The following is a 15,561-nucleotide window of genomic DNA, read 5'->3' on the forward strand; positions in this document are numbered from 1 at the left end:
GCCTCGGTGGCCCTCGAGTTCCTGGAGCGGGAGAGCATCAAGCTGGTCTCCATCGGTGAGTGCGTCTCCGGCGGGTGGTTTTGTTGTTTTTTCATTTTATTGTGTTTTTTCCTGCGCTGGACCTTTGCCTGGTGGAACCGTGACGGGGCTCAGGGCAATGGGGGCTGCGGGCTCGGAAGCTGCGTGGCTTCTGCTGCTTCTATCTTTAAAGAGCTGTGTGTGCTGTGGGGCTGCCTCACAGCCCGGCTGTCGGGGCTGGCAGTGAGCTCCTGTACTTCTCAGCGTCCCTCTTGGTCACTACTTCATAAGTGAGGCTTTGCTTTCAGGTCTTTCCTGAAGAAACCTAGTGCCAGAGCGTGTTCTCTCCCCGTGCAGCCAGTTCCCCCAGGCACTGACCCCTCCAGCAGCCTGGCAGGAGTATGCGGCTGGGACGATGCCGCCCTAGCCGGGCGTACCTGGGCTCTGGCAGGGTGCTGGAGCCAGACTCGAGCGGCTGTGCGGAAATAGCTGCAGCTGTAGGTAGTATAGGAGAGTGGGGAGACTTTGCTCACCACAGTCCAGTAGATGATGCCAGCGTTCAGATTAGCACTGATGCTTGCCTAAGCATAGTTGCAGCTTTTGAACAGGATTGCGCTTTCTCCACAATCTTTCTGCTGCGGTAGGTTACGGCAGGAAACGTTCAAGGAACCCTGCTAAGCCCAGGCAAGGGGTGCTTTGAGCTACTGCCACCCAGGCTGGTATGAGATATGCCTGCCCGTGTCATACTGGAGCGTGCAGTTGATAACTGGTGGTTTGGAGAGAAAGCTGCTGGTATGAACGTCGGATTGCGGATGATCCCTTAGGAATGCATTTGGTGACCGTTTGGGGGATAGCTCAGGTGTGGCCACAGCTTAGTCTGTAAAGCAGTAATCTGAATGCCTGAGATCTCTGGGAAGGAATGTGAATGCCTTTTCTAGTTCTTTGCCAGATAACTCTAACTACTGCTTCCTGATTACTCTGGCCTCGATGAATTGCACAGCTGAATTTGGGTGAGTGCAGCTCTCCTCAGTTGTCTAAAACACTTGGCCAAGGTGAAAGCTGGTTTTTTTCAAAGGCTTTAGCTACAATAGCAAGAAAATAGAAACTTCTCCGGTTTGGGGGAGACCTGGCCCTCTTTGGAAACCTGTAGCTAGGTACCCTCTTGTCCCTCTCTACTAATGTGTAAAAGCAGCTTTGGACAAGAAGTGAGAACTGTTGGTCCCGAGTGGCTGATTGTCCTCCCTGGGCAAAACAGCTCATATATTTGCAGCTGGGAATGAAGCTGGTGCTAATTATTTACTTAGAGATGGATTCCCTTTGCACTCAGTGGGGTTCAAATTGCAGCTGCTGATTCCTGGGCTGAGCTTTTGCTAATATCAGAGCTCACCTTTCTGTGGCAGCTGCTGGAACTAGCTCCAACACCAGACCAGCAATCCCCTCCTATTGTATTGTTTTCCCTAGAAAAATGTTGTTGCTCCAGCTGCCTTCCTATTTGTCTGTGGAACTTCCCGAGGGTGACGGGTTTGGGAGATCAAGGCTATTCCAGTCAGGTCTGGCTTTCAGTGACTTCCTTTCTAGAAATGCTGCTGCAGCAGCACAGCTCCTTTACATGGTTAGGCTGAGCTGCAGGGTGGCTGTAATCATTTAAGACATGTATATTTGTTTTTACAGCTTACTTGCATTGTGTTGGCTATTAAAAAAACAAATAAAATTTTAAAACCCCAAAACCTGGGAAAACTTGAAGCTTTGAGAGAATGGAATGACTGTGATTGCTAATGCTTTTGCATATCCCAGCCTCTGCATGAAGGGGTGTACAGCTCCATCAGTGCTCTGCCACCTGAGCTGGAGCCAAGGGAGTAGCACAGGAGCCTTACTGTACAGTCCTGGATAAACTGAGCCTGTCCTGAAAAAACATTCTGAATGCCCTTTCCAAGAAAGACTTTCTGAATGAGCCTTGCAGTGCTCTGCTGGGTTGAAGGGCTGAAGCTCTCAGCACCTCTCCTGCAGGTGCAGCATCTGCTGGAATCACTACCTGCCCCGGTGTGTTTTTCCCTGCAGGTTCTGAAGAACTTGAGACTTTCCTTTTGTTTCTACTGTTTACTCTTTTTTGTGCTGCTGAACAAAACCAGGTCCATTGCACGCCGTGGAGCTAAAGTGAAAAAAAGAAACTAGTCAAGGCTTTAGGTAGAGAACTTTTATGATCAGGTTGGCCTTTAGGGCCTGGGGTGTTTAGGGCCAACTCGGAGCCAAATCAACTGGGAAAACCTGACAGCTGCGCCTGCTGGATTTCTGGCATTAATAATGCCATCAGACCTCTGCTAAGTGGATGCAGTGCCTGTTCCAGTTATTATTTAACTTCCAGGAACATTTTGGAAGCCATGTATTATGGCTCAGCTACTGCTGCTGTACTACAACCACATTTTAAAACCTTTTCAGTAGCAAGCTTTTGGCATTCAATGTTTGTCCATATAAAATAAGTCTGCCTATACACAGTGTTTGACCACAAAGCTTTCTGGATGCACATCAGCAGCCCAATCTCTCCTGCTGTGGTTACCCCTTGTTTAGTCTCTGCTCAAAGTCTTTTGCTAGTTTCAGGAAGCTTTTCTTCTAGGCGTGAAGTGTCTTCACTGCAATGCAAAATTGACTGCATGTATGATCTACTGTAAAGAAGGCCATGAAGCACATAGGTGCTTTGTGCCATCCAGCAAAGATGGGAGTGAATGTGCTGAAAAAGCTGCTGTGAGAGTAGGTGACTTCACAGAGCCTTCTGCTCAACATGAGGTGGCTGCTGTGCTGCTCAAGTGTTAACAAGTGTTAAGTCTAGCTTTTTTCCTTGTCTGCTAGACTGAGATAATTGCAAATTCCTGGGTGCTGAGTGGCATGCTGCATGACAGGCACTGGGAGTAGGATGCCAGGAATGTAGAGCACAAGGGCTTTGCTCTTGGCTGAAGGGGCTGATCAACTCTACAGATTGCTTAGCAGAGAAGGGAGGGGAATTGAAGCTAATTTGGCACCGAGCTTGTCCCTAGAAACTCTGGTAATTTGCTATAGGAGTCAACTGATGTAGTTTAGAAACAGAGGAGTTGGGTGGCTGAATGGTTTTGGGGTGAGACCTGGCAAATGGTTTTGGAGTGAGACCTGCCAAGTTGCACCCAAGCTTGCAGCCAGCAGGTCCTAGTTGCATACTCTGATGCTGCTCCATGCCTGTTTGGCAATGTTCTCACGGCCACTGCTCACCCAGCAGCCTCGTGTCACTGGTAGAGGCAGGATGGGTGCCAAGCTGCCTTGTTGGGTAAAACTTCAGTCTTAGGCTGCTACAATCAGATTGAGCAAGCTGAAAAATGTGGTTTCTCTGCCAGGTTGCACTTTCACCAGGTAAGTGAGCTGACCTGGCTTGCCTCACAGCAGCAGGATGTCAAGTGGCCGTGCAAGTAAATGGATGGGCAGTGGCACATCTGCTGCTGTGGCAGTAGGATCCGGTGCTGGCCTTGGCTACAGTTGTGTGATTTGTTTACAGGTTTGTCTTTGTGGTGGTCCTGTGCCCTGCTGCAGTGCTTGCAGGGAGTTAAGCTATCCCAGGAAGGAGATGGGTGAGGAGAGGATGGTGTTATAATCATGGTCTGTTGGTACTTGCCTCATGGAGAGTTTGGTGGTCTTGGCATATCCCAGCTGCAGGAGTACTGACCAATCCTAACCTGTGTATTGGGTGCGGTTTTGGTTAATAACCAAGTACTTGATGCACACACTGTGGCCTGTAGGGTGCTAAAGGTGAAAGTATCTTGACTTATGAGTCTGAGGACCTTAAAGAAATCTTATTTTAGGAAAGTAGTTGAAACCCAGCTTTCTTCCCTAGGCTGTTGATACACTTAAGACTGACAAAGTAAACCGTACATTTCTAGAGGGAAAACTAGTCTCTTGTAAAACAGTAAATGTGTTGTCCTGTAACGCTTAGAGCTAGGTGCTTGAAAACTGAAAAAAGAAAATGTGTTTTCAGCCTGTGTACATTTAAGGGTTCTTCTGTCTCACTCAATGTTCTATTAACACATCATAAGGAGGTAGTCAAAATACACTTGCATTTTGTCTGCCACTTATGTGTGACTTCCCTGGAGGCTGTTTTCTGGAAAATATCCAGTGTGTCTTGGAAGCAGATTTCTGCTTCTTGGAAATATGACACTTAATCCTTCCCCTTGAAAATAATTTTTGATAGACTGGCAGTGGACCTCTCTGCTGGAGGTGGCTTCAGCTTTGGAGGGTGCTTGGTCTCCTCAGGACCTTCTGTTTCAGTAGTTGGACTGCTGGTCTAATGAAAAAGTGCCTTTGCCTGAACTATGAGTTCCAAGTTACAGGAAACTTTAAGGTAGCTTACACAGACTGTTCTTGCATTCTTTTACATATGAGCGGAAACTTGTAAAGTGATCAAACTTTGGTAAAATTACTTGGGGCCAGTTAGACTAATGTGCTAAACAGCTTTTTCATTTAAGGCACTGGAGGCTATGCCAGCTATTCAAGATGGACTGAAATCTTAACTGCTCCATATTCTAATGCCATGTCCTGTATTGACTTACATGGGGATGTTTAAACGGATTAGGATAACTCTTTTCTAGCCTACAACTGTAATCTAAGAATGTGGTTAGCCTTGTGTGTGGTCATGCTGCTATGTTGCCAGCATTGTTCTGTGTCTGCTCCAAGCAATGGGAAGTAAAACAATGGTCTCTGAATCCCCCAGGCCTGCAGAGGAATTCTGTTTTCTCTCTTTCTCTCAGAAACAGACTTCGATGAGCAGCTAGTTCGGGTCCTGAACAAGGGTCTGCTAAGTTTAGGCTGCTAATGCATGTTTAGCAAGCACACAGAGTTGAAGTGTGTTGCAGGTGATGCTGAAGTGAACAAACCTCTGCTGTACTGTGACATTTGCCAGGTCCTGCCACCAGCATCAGGTGGCCCTGTCTTCCTTTACTGTCTGGCATGATAGTGAGCTCATGAACATGGCACTTAACTTGTAAGTCATCACAGTGAAAAAGACACAGAGCTCAGTGCCCTGGTGTTTGGCTCTGTCTGGTGTGGTACCAGTGTGCCTGAAGAGCCTGTGACAGTGGCTCTTGCTTACAAAGCATTGACCCTGACTCTGGCTGTTGGTGAGGTAGCCAGGCTTTCTGTAGACAAACTGTAGGGGTTTTCTTGCTTTTTGTGTGTCCTCTGAAAGTACTGTGAGTCATGTCCTAGAGTACCCACCCATGGGGAGAAGAGTGCACCACAGTAGTGATGGGTGCACATGGTGGGTAGCTGCAATCAACTTGGATGTGGCAAGAAAAAACGGAATCAGATATACCAAGTGTGTCTCTTCCAGAGGAAGGAAATGCTGTGTAGCTGAATGTTAACTGTTGCAGGAAGAATCCAACCCAAAATAAATGTAGAAAAGACTAAGGGAAGGCACTACCTACCCTTGCAAGTAGATCTGAGCAGTCTGCTACAGCCTTCACTATATGGCACTGCTTAGCTTGTTGTGGGCTGAATTCCTGCTAATGGTCAAGGAGTGGTGGTGGTGGAACAGTATCTTTACATTGTGTTTGGAGGAATAAGAGTAGCAGTTTCATGAAAATATTGTGCCTGTGAAACTTGTGCTAGCTGCTTCTGTATCTTTTCTTGATTGCTGTAGTTGTCTGTCTGTGTGTGTGGTAAAAGTGGATACTCACCCACCCTCTTGCAACCACCCACCGGGTGGGGTTGCTAGAGCTACCCCTGCTCTTCCTGGGAACTTGACCTCGGGTTCAGAGTTGAGTCAACTGAGATCTGAGGTTCTGTGCAATGGGCTAAGCAAGCTCTGCCTGTTTATTTGGATTTGTGCAATGAAACTCTAGTGAGTTTTTCCCCCTAGGTACTGCTTCTGGGGACTTGGCACAGATTTTCTTTCCCCACAAGGCAAAAGTTTGTGTAGTTGCACTCCTGCCTGTTTGTGTTCCTCCTGAGGAAGAGCTAGTGCTCTGTAATCTAGTAGGGAGGACTTTCTTCTAGGTCATCATTAGGAGATAAATCCCAGTTCTGTACTCAAAAGCCCTCTAGTAAGTGTATGCTGTATCTCAACCAGATGGTTCTCTGGGCTCTGATGTGGTCTCTAACCTGTCTGTGAGCCTCCCTTGGCTCTGTCCCTCCTACAACTAACCTTGAATTTTGAAAATGCCTACATAATATCTGGTACATCACAGTGAGGATTGGATCTGCTGTGGTGGGCTTTGGGTTCACCTAATGGATTGCAATTCCTTGTGTAAGCACTATTCTGCTGTCAGCAATTGAAGTCTAGCATCCATAGTGTATACATAGATGTATGCAATGTCTAGTTTCTACTGTGCTTGTACATGGCAACTGGGATACAACCACTGCAAGAATAAACTGGATTTTTTGTGTTAGTGAAAACAAGCTAGGCCTCTTCAAAACAGCAGCCAAATGAAGCTTTGCCCAAGTTCCTGGGGAAGCAAGGGTTGCCTGGCACATCCTCCTTTGTGGTAAGGCAGAAGACACTGCCCTGGGCTGCCTGGGAGTGGGCAGAGGGTGGAGCAGCTGAATCCTGTCTCCCCTGGTGTGATGGGTTGAAGTTGTTTGGGCCTCCTGCTGATACTGCCCTTGAAAGACAGCAGCCATGTCCCTCTAAAGTGTCTGAGTGGCCACACAAGCAGCTGCACTGTCTGGTTACTAGTGGGATGTTTCCTCTGAGGTGACGGTCCTCTGCTTTTCCTTACAACCTGTAGAAGTAGACAACTCATCTAATGGGAAGGAATCAATAAATACAGAAGCAGTCTCTTACTTTAAAGCATAAATTCAGCAGATACTTCAGAATTAATTTCTCTGGGTCACTGAAATGTAGCAAGTTTTACTGATCAGGCTGGTGAGTTGATAGTGGCAGAGCTTTGACCATCCAGGCTGGAGCCTTTCTTACAAAGGGGCAAGCTGTTTTCTTCTAACAGCAGCAGCAGGTTGCATGAACTCTCCTGCCAGCGTTACCCAGTAACAGCACAAAAATTACTGTGGGCTGCAATGACATCATGGGCTGTGGCTCCTTCTCCCTTGCTTCAGGCCATGCTGTAATTCATGACGCATTTATTTGTCAGAGCATTGAATTACTCTGGCATGAGCTGGCCAGGCTTCGTGGCAGCACAGTTCCCAAATGATGGGTCCTCTTAAGGGCGAGGTGGGCACAGACTGCCACGCTGGCACACAGTCTGCCTGCTGAGAGGGGCAAATTGGGCAATGGCTGTCACAGCAGCACGTCCCAGTGTTGTATTGCTGTGCGTGGTTCTGGCATGGTGTGGGTGCTGTGCTGAGCAGAGTCTGTCAGCTGCCCTCTGCTCTCCCCATGCTGCTGGGGTGGCTTTTGCTGCCTCCTGCTTGTCTGGGTGGGGTGCAGGTGTTTGTGACACTGGCCACAGCCCTCTGCATGGCTGCTCTGCTGCAGAGCAGGAGCTGAAGGCACTGGAGGCAACTGCTAGCCCACAGCTGGTGTGCTTCCACACACTTTTTGTGCTGAAATCTGGGGGTTCAGCTTTTTGTACTGAAACCTGTGTGATGTGCTCTGGGCTGAGCTATTACATGGTGCTCTGAAATGCCAACTCTTATCCTTTGCATTGGTGCTGTGAGCATGTCTGGGCCTGGGGCCTGCCCCAGCCTGACCTGGGAGTAGGAAGCTGGTGGCTGCTCTCCTCTGCAGCTCACAGCCCACGGCAGTTTTGGGCTACCCTGTGTGCTTGTGGCTGCCTACTGGTTTTGATTTGTCTGTGGCCTCTCTTGTAAGGAGACAATGTATTCTGTATTTGTGAGCCTATATTAAAGGGCACTGTCGTGGCTGGTGGGCCCAAAATGAGCAACTGGTGAGCTGTGCTGTGTACTCATCTGCTCTGGGGCCCCGCAGCACAAGGCACAGCGTACAGAGCTGTGCTGAGCAAACACCCATGATATGTGCATTTGAAGGTTATTCAAACACAGAAAAGGAAATACTGTTCCCCTCGGCTAGATGCTAACTTGCTCTATCTGTGTTTCCTTTAATTGGTGTAATTAACTGTTTTGCATTCCCTTTTCTCTCAACAACCTTGCAGTAGTAGGTACAGCAGTTTAGTGGACTTTCCGTAGGCAAATACTGGCAAGCCAGGTCTTGGAACTAGTTTAAGTCTCAATGCTAAAACACTGATGAGTACATCTTGGAGGTGAGCTTTACCTTTTTGCAGATCTTCCCTTTGTTATAAGGTGAGTGATAGGAGCAGGTTTCCCTGGTCTCAGACTACAGGAGCAAAGAGCCTGGCGTGGGATGTATGTACAAGGTCCTGCATTTGTTTTTGATGCATCTTCCATGCTGGGAACTGGCAGTATAATAAATACACCTTGTATCTGTCATGGTGTGAGACGCAAATCTTGAATTTTTCTCTGCTTTTGATCCTTGCTACGGAACAGGAAATGCTGGCTTGCTAAACAGAATTGGTGTCTGTCATCTTGAATGGTGCAAGATATCACAGGTTACCTCACCATCACAGCTAGACAGTGAATTTCTGTCGGGTTTTGCTGCAAGACTAGAAGTAATTCTGCTTGTTGGTCTCCCAAATAATCTGAAGTCTAGGCATCTTTAAGGCTCCTCCAGCGCCTGGATGTTGGTGAAGGGCTGCTGTTTGCTGGTGTCACTCTAGTTGCAGTGACTCTGAGCAGTTGTCACTTGCTCGGATATAGCTTGTTATCAAATTTCCTTGTGGGGGACAACTTGGTGTCTGAGCAGACTTAAAATATTGTTTGTGGGAAGACTTGGGATGTTAATAGTGTTGTTTCAGCTTTGTTCCGGCTGTTGATTACCAGTGTGGTTGCATGCAAATATCCGATAGCTCATGTAACCGCTAGAACAAGATCAGTGATCTAATTAAAAGTCAAATAGAAACAGTTTTAGTTGTCTCTGGGGATTATTTCTTTTGGTAACTGTTTTAGACATGTATTAAAAAATGCAGCTTTGAAGAAGTAGAAAAACTAGGCTGGTGACTGCCAGGAAAATTTGTGGTGACACTTGAAAGGGCAATGACTTCTGGTGCCACAGCCTGAGCTCACCAGTGCTGGCTGTCAGAAGTCAGGACAAAGACATGGAGGCTTTTAAACTGGGACTGCAGGACCCTCTATAGTGGTGTTGTCTTAATGCTCTCAGTACTTTGTGATTATGTATTCCTGTGCTATTTAGTGCTGACTGATGAGCTCAATGCTCTTAACAGAGGATGCAGCATGTGGGCTGGACACCTGAACAACAACATCAAATGTGGGTGGCCAGAGGGAGGAGGGTAACTTGCCATAGCCCAATACAGCTGCTTTGGAGAAGACCCCAGCTGGCAGAGGTTGCTGCGTGTTGATAAACCAGCTCCTGTACTAATAGGACTTCTCTGGCCTAACCTGAGTGCTGAGCAGGAGCAGGGATTGCCAGCTCAGTCAAGGTGCCAAAGACCAAGCGAGTTGTCTGCTTGGTGGGAGGCTGCAAAGTCAGGTGACCCAGGAGTGCCTGCAGATCCCCAAGCTGCCATGTGCCCTGGTGCTCCCCAGAGCCATGTGGAAGCAGGTGCAGCTCCCAGGTGGTCAGTTATGTTTTTTGCATCCAAAAAGAGCCTGAGATAGTCTTCTAGTGGTCCAGCTTCTCTCCAAAAACATGAGTGAAGAAACCCTGATTGCATTCAGCTCATAGCCACTGTAACAGCAGTGGGAGTACACCGGGACTGCCCTTGGTGCTGTCACACTGGATGATCCGTGGCTGCTCAGTGAGCATTGCTGAGCATGCTAATGACTTGCAGACATCTGCCGTTACAGGGATAGGAGCATGCGCAATGCCCTGGACAAGGTTATTGCAAAGACCTTGCCCCAGAGAATTAACTGCATTGCCACTGGGATTCTCACTGGAGTATATCCCAATGTACTGCTTTCTAGAAGAAAGCAGTTTGGAGCTACTCTGCAAGGCTTATCTCATGGAGGAGGTTTGCTTTGCTGTGAAAGCACCAGGAGCAGCAGACTTGAGTGAGGAACTGCTAGTTCAGGCCCTGTAAATGGTGGAGATGTCAGCGATTTCCTGGGTGGAAAGCTCTGCTGAATGACTCTTGACTCAGAGTGAAGCCCTCTGAAGTTAGTGGCATAAAACCCTACTTAAACAAAGCTACTTCAAATTTTGCTGTGCTTTTGTAGCTTAGCTCTGAGTTCAGTGTTTGAGTAAAGAAGTATTTCTTCTGATACAGATAAATAACTGAAGAAAACTATGTCCCTTTGAAATGTTTTAATTGCAAAGAGAAGAAATGAACTGCTTCACACATAGTGCTGCAGCTATTGGTTGAAAGCACTGCCTAAGGCAGAGGAAGCTCAATATTTTAATTAACCAGCTTGATTACTTAAACATAGGCTTTAACAAGCTGCAGAATACTTCTTACTTTACCTGTAAGAAAAGTAACTCAAACTTCTGGAGCAGTACCTGGTTAGCAAGAGTATCCAAGCTCAAATGTAGAAGCTGAAAGAAGCAGCCCAGACTTCCTCTGGGAAGTAAGATAAACACCTGTGGGGCTCTTGTTGTGTCTGGATGGAGGTAATAGTATGCCAGTAAACATTTTTCACAGTGAAATGGAGGAATTGCTAACAAGTGGCATTGTCTAACACTGCACCAAACCTGATAGGTAACTGAAAGAGGTATGGGAGATCAGACAGAGCAGCATAGCTTGTGAAGTTGCTGCAACTATTCCAGCTCTAGAAAAATTGCCCCTAGAGCCAGTGCTCTCTATTTTTAGTGTTGTGTTAAAAATGTGAAATACAATAGGCTTGCAAATGTGAACAATGTGAGACTACAGATTAAAAATGGGATCTTGCAGCTGGGGGATGATTTGGGTAATTGCCTGCACCCTTCTTGGTCAGCATGTGTGTGGTGAAGTGCTGTCCCTGAAGACTAGGAAGAGATCTGCAAGCTTATGAAGTTTGGAAAGGCTTGTGTGAAGCCTTTAGTTGGAGAACTTAAAAGTCCAGCCTCTGGAGAGTAAAGGTAGTATCTCTTTGAGCACTGGCTAGTTTGGAAACTCTGTTAGCAGCCAGAACCTGTTACGGCTGAGCAGCTCCTGACAAAGTTGGGTTAGGCTAATGGTGTCAAATGAGCAGAGCTGCCTCTGCCGCTTTCTAGGAGAGCGGGAGGATGGCCCCTGAGCAGAGCCCTGGTGTGGCATAGGACCCACAGGGCAGGAGGGTAGCTCTGGGGCTGGCCAGCCCATGGCAGCTAGGGTGAGATGGGACTTGGACTACTCAGGGCCATGCAGAACTCACACATTTGAAGCAAAGCTTTGCTGTGCAGGGAATGAATTTGAGTGGGAGGCAGGGGTATGTGGTCTGCATGAGCGGGTATCGCACAGCTGGGGCTAATGTGTGCTCAAGCTGTACCATTAATCCCAGATGGTCCTCTTTAAGGTGCTTGGAGACCACCCGTGCAGACTGTGCCTCTGCAGATTCACCACCGTGTTCCCACTCATGAAAGCTCCTCTCAAAAGAGGTCTGTCTGATAGTGGCTGCCACAGTTGGATGAATTACCTGGGCCTCAAGCCAAGCGTCTATTCCTTATGTTAGCGGCTTGTAGCTGAAACCGTATAAACACAGCGCTGTCCTGTGTGGGATGTTAAACACACAGGGCTCAAATCGACACGGTGCAGGAGAGAGCTGTGTGTAATGTGCAGATGGAAGCGTGTTTACGGCTGCGTTGCACAAGCATACAAAAATGCGTTCAAACCTCTTTCTTTCCCCAGAAAGAGGGGAGAGCATTTTTCCTTCAAGATGCAGCTGCACAACACTGAATATTTTTTTATTTAAGAATTGGTGTTCCAAGAAGAAAGTGACCCCATTCCTTCTTGGAGAGGGGTATTCGTGGTTTCCAGTGGAAGGGGAGGATAGATGTCTGTGTGTGAAAGCTCATGGGGAATTTAGTCTAGCTGGCTTACACACAGAAGCTTGAAGACACCTTCATAATGGTCATGGAAAAGCAGCAGTGCCTTCCAGGCCATGCATGTGTTTGTAGTGACTGTGTCCTGCTCATCGTCGCTTGGTGTGCAGCTGCAGAAAGCAGGCTGGCTGTGTGTCACCCCCTCCTGATGGACACTCGCATGGCAGTGTAGTGGTGATGGCTGGAGCTTGAAGACAGGATGGTGGCTCATTTTGGGTGTTTCACATCATCACAGCAGTGCTGAAGGGCAGTGGCCTGGTGAGACAGTTCTGGTGTTGGGGTGTGTGTGGGTGTTGGGCTACTTCTGGTGCTGTGTGTTTGTGTTGAGTGAATACTATGTCTGAATGTCAAAATGAAATTATGAAATTCAGATTTGGAGGGTATCTTCAAAGTGCCTGTTCCTATATGCACTGGGGGTATAATTGCACTTGTCGTAGTTTAAGCTCAGCCAGCAACTCAGCCCCACACAGCCAATCATTCACTTCCCTGCAGTGGGATGGGGAAGAGAAATGGAAGAGTAAAAGTAGGAAAACTCATGTGTTGAGATGAAGACAGTTTAATAAGCAAAGCAAAATAAGGCATTTATTCACCACTTCCTATGGGCAGGAAGGTGTTCAGCTATCCATCACATGTAATGGTTACTGGGGAAGACAGGTGACATCACTGCAAATGTTCCCCCCCTTCCTTCTTCTGGTTTCGTGCTGAGTGTGACACCATACGGTGTAGGATATCTCTTGAGTCACTGGGGGTCTGCTGTCCCCTCCCAATTTCCTGTGCATCTCCAGCCAAATCGCTGGTGGGATGAGAGGCAGAAAATGCCTTGACTCAGTGTAAGCACTGCTCAGCAGTAACAAAAACATCTTTGTGTTATCAACACGGTTTTCAGCACAAATCCAAAACCCAACCCCATTCCAGCTACTGTGAGGAAAATTCACTCTATCCCAGCCAAACTGAGCAGAGCATGTTAGAGTTTGATTACCTTTCCTGTTGCTTCTCAGGGAAATGGTTGGACAGAGATAGCTGACCTGCTGATACATTCTGGAATGGCTCTGTCACTAAGCTGCAGAGGGCTGCAGAGCATCTCTAACATGGTACCTGGGCTTATATGCTTCAAAACAAGCCTGCACAGAGCAGTGCTGTTAGGTGCTCAGAATCAGAGATGATCAAAACTGAGACAAACCACAAATCTTTTGCAAAACTAAAGGAACTGGCAGTGTACTTTCTGATGTGTTACTAACCCCCGACCACAAAATGTGCTCCAGTCCTCCGTACTTTGGTGCTGCAGTATGAAGTGGAGATGGGTTGAGCTGTGCAGGGCTGCATGAATGGGGATTTCCTTTGAACAGCCCTGTGCACAGTGATTCACAGTCAGTGTAGCAACTCTGGTTTCAAATGGAAAAATTGAATCTTGGTGTATGTTGTGGCCAAGGATTTCCCCAAACAGTAATCACTTCTGATAATTTCTAATGTGTTGGTTTTGGCTTCACAAAGTCCATCCCTTGCAGCTTTTGTGCCTGGCGTCTGCTGCTCAAAAGATGTTAGACAGCCCTATCTGAATAGGCTCATTTATCTCGGCAATATTTTACATGCTGTTTCATCTAACTATCTTGACCTACCCCCAGTGTGAGTAAACATGATGTTAGTAGCACAGAGGTCACTCTGGTGTCTGGAAACCTCTGGATTATTCGTTCCTTCTTGGTCTTGCTGAGGCATCTTTTTTTTTGTACCCCTGTCTCTTGCAACTCTTTCATCTGCAATGCCTGAGGTGCCTGAGGGTGGGCCTTCCTGTTGTCCCCTGCACTGAATCTTGGTAGCGTTCCTTCAGTAATGTGAGATACAGCTCATCGCTAATGGCTTGTCACCTAATGTTTCTGCCAGTCCCGGGAGGTCTTTGCAAGAACTAGACAGGTTTTGGACCTTGATGAGACCTGGAGTAACCTGCAAGATTTAGGATTACCTTAATCCTACGGAGATGGTTACAGAACTCTTAGGCTTCAGAGACAATTTGTAGCTTTGTTGTATCACTTGCAGTATTCTGGCACTACAGCTGTTTTTTTCAGTTCAGCCTTTCTGATTGGGGCTTGGCATTCTAGTTGTGTGTGCACAAGGGGTGCTGTGATGAGGTGCTTTTTTTATTTGCACGTGTGAATGAAATGACCTTGAGTTGATCGGACTCCTAGAGATGTGTTTTGTGCAAGGTGTAGGCAGTTCTACATTGAACTAAAATTTTAATGGCTTGCTTAAACTGAAGCTCACTTCCTGTGAATTGGCTAGCGGTGTTGCTGACTCAGGTGTAGCTGTCTGCTCTGATGGGAAGGTGAAGCCTTCTGTGCCATGGCAGTAAATGTACTGACTCCTGGGGGGAGCACAGACCTGGTGTAGGATCATTTCTTTTTCACTTCTGTCTCGTGCCTGGAGGAGGAAGGTGTAGTTTGTGTTATGTCACTTGGCTTCAAAAGCTGAGCCAAGTGTTTCTCAGCAGAGTGTGGCAAAGGCAGGAGGATGCCTTCTTCCCCCTCCCTACCTCATTTAATACAAATCCGATTCTGGCATGTTCACTCCCCACTTCAGGGACTTTCCTTCTCAAGTTATTCCTGGATGATTAATCAGCACTTGGGTGCCTTGTGGTGTGCTGTCCCCATGACTTCCTGGAGCTTCCCTCCACTTGCCTCTGAACCTGGGACAGCTGGGGGTGAGTGTCTGTGTAGGTGCTATCCTGAAGCCCTTCTCTACAGCCCCATTCCATGCTGCCAGGTGCTGTCTGGGGGCTTTCCCAATTCACCTGCTGTCTGAGGTTGATAGGGTCGGGCTTAGCATGCTGCCAGCTCTGTTGTCGTGGAGAATGGGGGGCTGCTGAGTCGACTTGAGCCCATGGGGAGCAGAACTGTCCCATGCAGGCTTGGGCTCCCTTTGCACACTGAAGCATGAAGGGACTGCAGACCTTTTCCTGTTCTGCCACCCAGCTTCCCACTCACTCCTCCGTGGAAATGTGGATCTCTACTATCGAAGGGGTTGAATGTCAACTGCTGGTGCGGTGCTGGTGCAGGATGCCTGCACTGTCTGTCCCTGGCATAGGCACGTGGGAGCCTCGGTGTCCCAGCCACTCCTGGGGCCGGCAGCAGCACCGAGGGGCGTTGGGATGAGCTCAGCAGCGGGGAATGTGCTTTGCTGGTGCAGGGGCCGTGCTCACAGGGCCCATTGTGGGGTGGTTTTGGCAGGGATGCCATGGCCAGCGTCGTGCCGCGGCAGGCCCGGAGCCTGCTGTGCCGCTGGCTGTGTGCGGGGCGGGAGCTGCAGGTGGGGCACGGGGGTTCCAGGAGTGGGAGAACCCCCTTGTGATGCCTTCTGTCCCCCGTCTGCCGCGTGCTCGGCCGCGCCAGTTCTCGAGGCGAGCCGGGGTTTTGGGGTCAGTGTGGCGCTGGTGCGCTGCCCCGCCAGGCTGGCGAGGGGCTCGCTGGCTGCGGACAAAGCAGCACTCATGGCAACTTGCTGCTCTAAAAAGGCTGAACATTCAGACGCCTTCCTTTCTTCCCCGCCCCAAAAGGATCTCAGATAATGGGCGCAGCATTCCTGTATGCGGTTCA

At 48.2% G+C, this 15,561-nt stretch overlaps 1 protein-coding gene across 1 annotated transcript in view; it reads left to right on the forward strand.

Moving 5' to 3' along the window:
- The window catches only part of FLNB (filamin B), a gene marked incomplete at its 5' end in the record, with an annotated part of 71,631 nt that continues 56,070 nt past the window's right edge, over positions 1–15,561 (forward strand). The window contains one exon of the mRNA XM_017732301.1: positions 1–55. Coding sequence (XP_017587790.1) covers positions 1–55 — 55 coding nt within the window. The remainder of the gene's footprint in view (positions 56–15,561) is intronic.

The sequence above is a fragment of the Corvus brachyrhynchos genome, unplaced genomic scaffold (genome assembly GCF_000691975.1).
Source record: "Corvus brachyrhynchos isolate BGI_N302 unplaced genomic scaffold, ASM69197v1 scaffold4, whole genome shotgun sequence".
NCBI lineage: Eukaryota > Metazoa > Chordata > Aves > Passeriformes > Corvidae > Corvus > Corvus brachyrhynchos.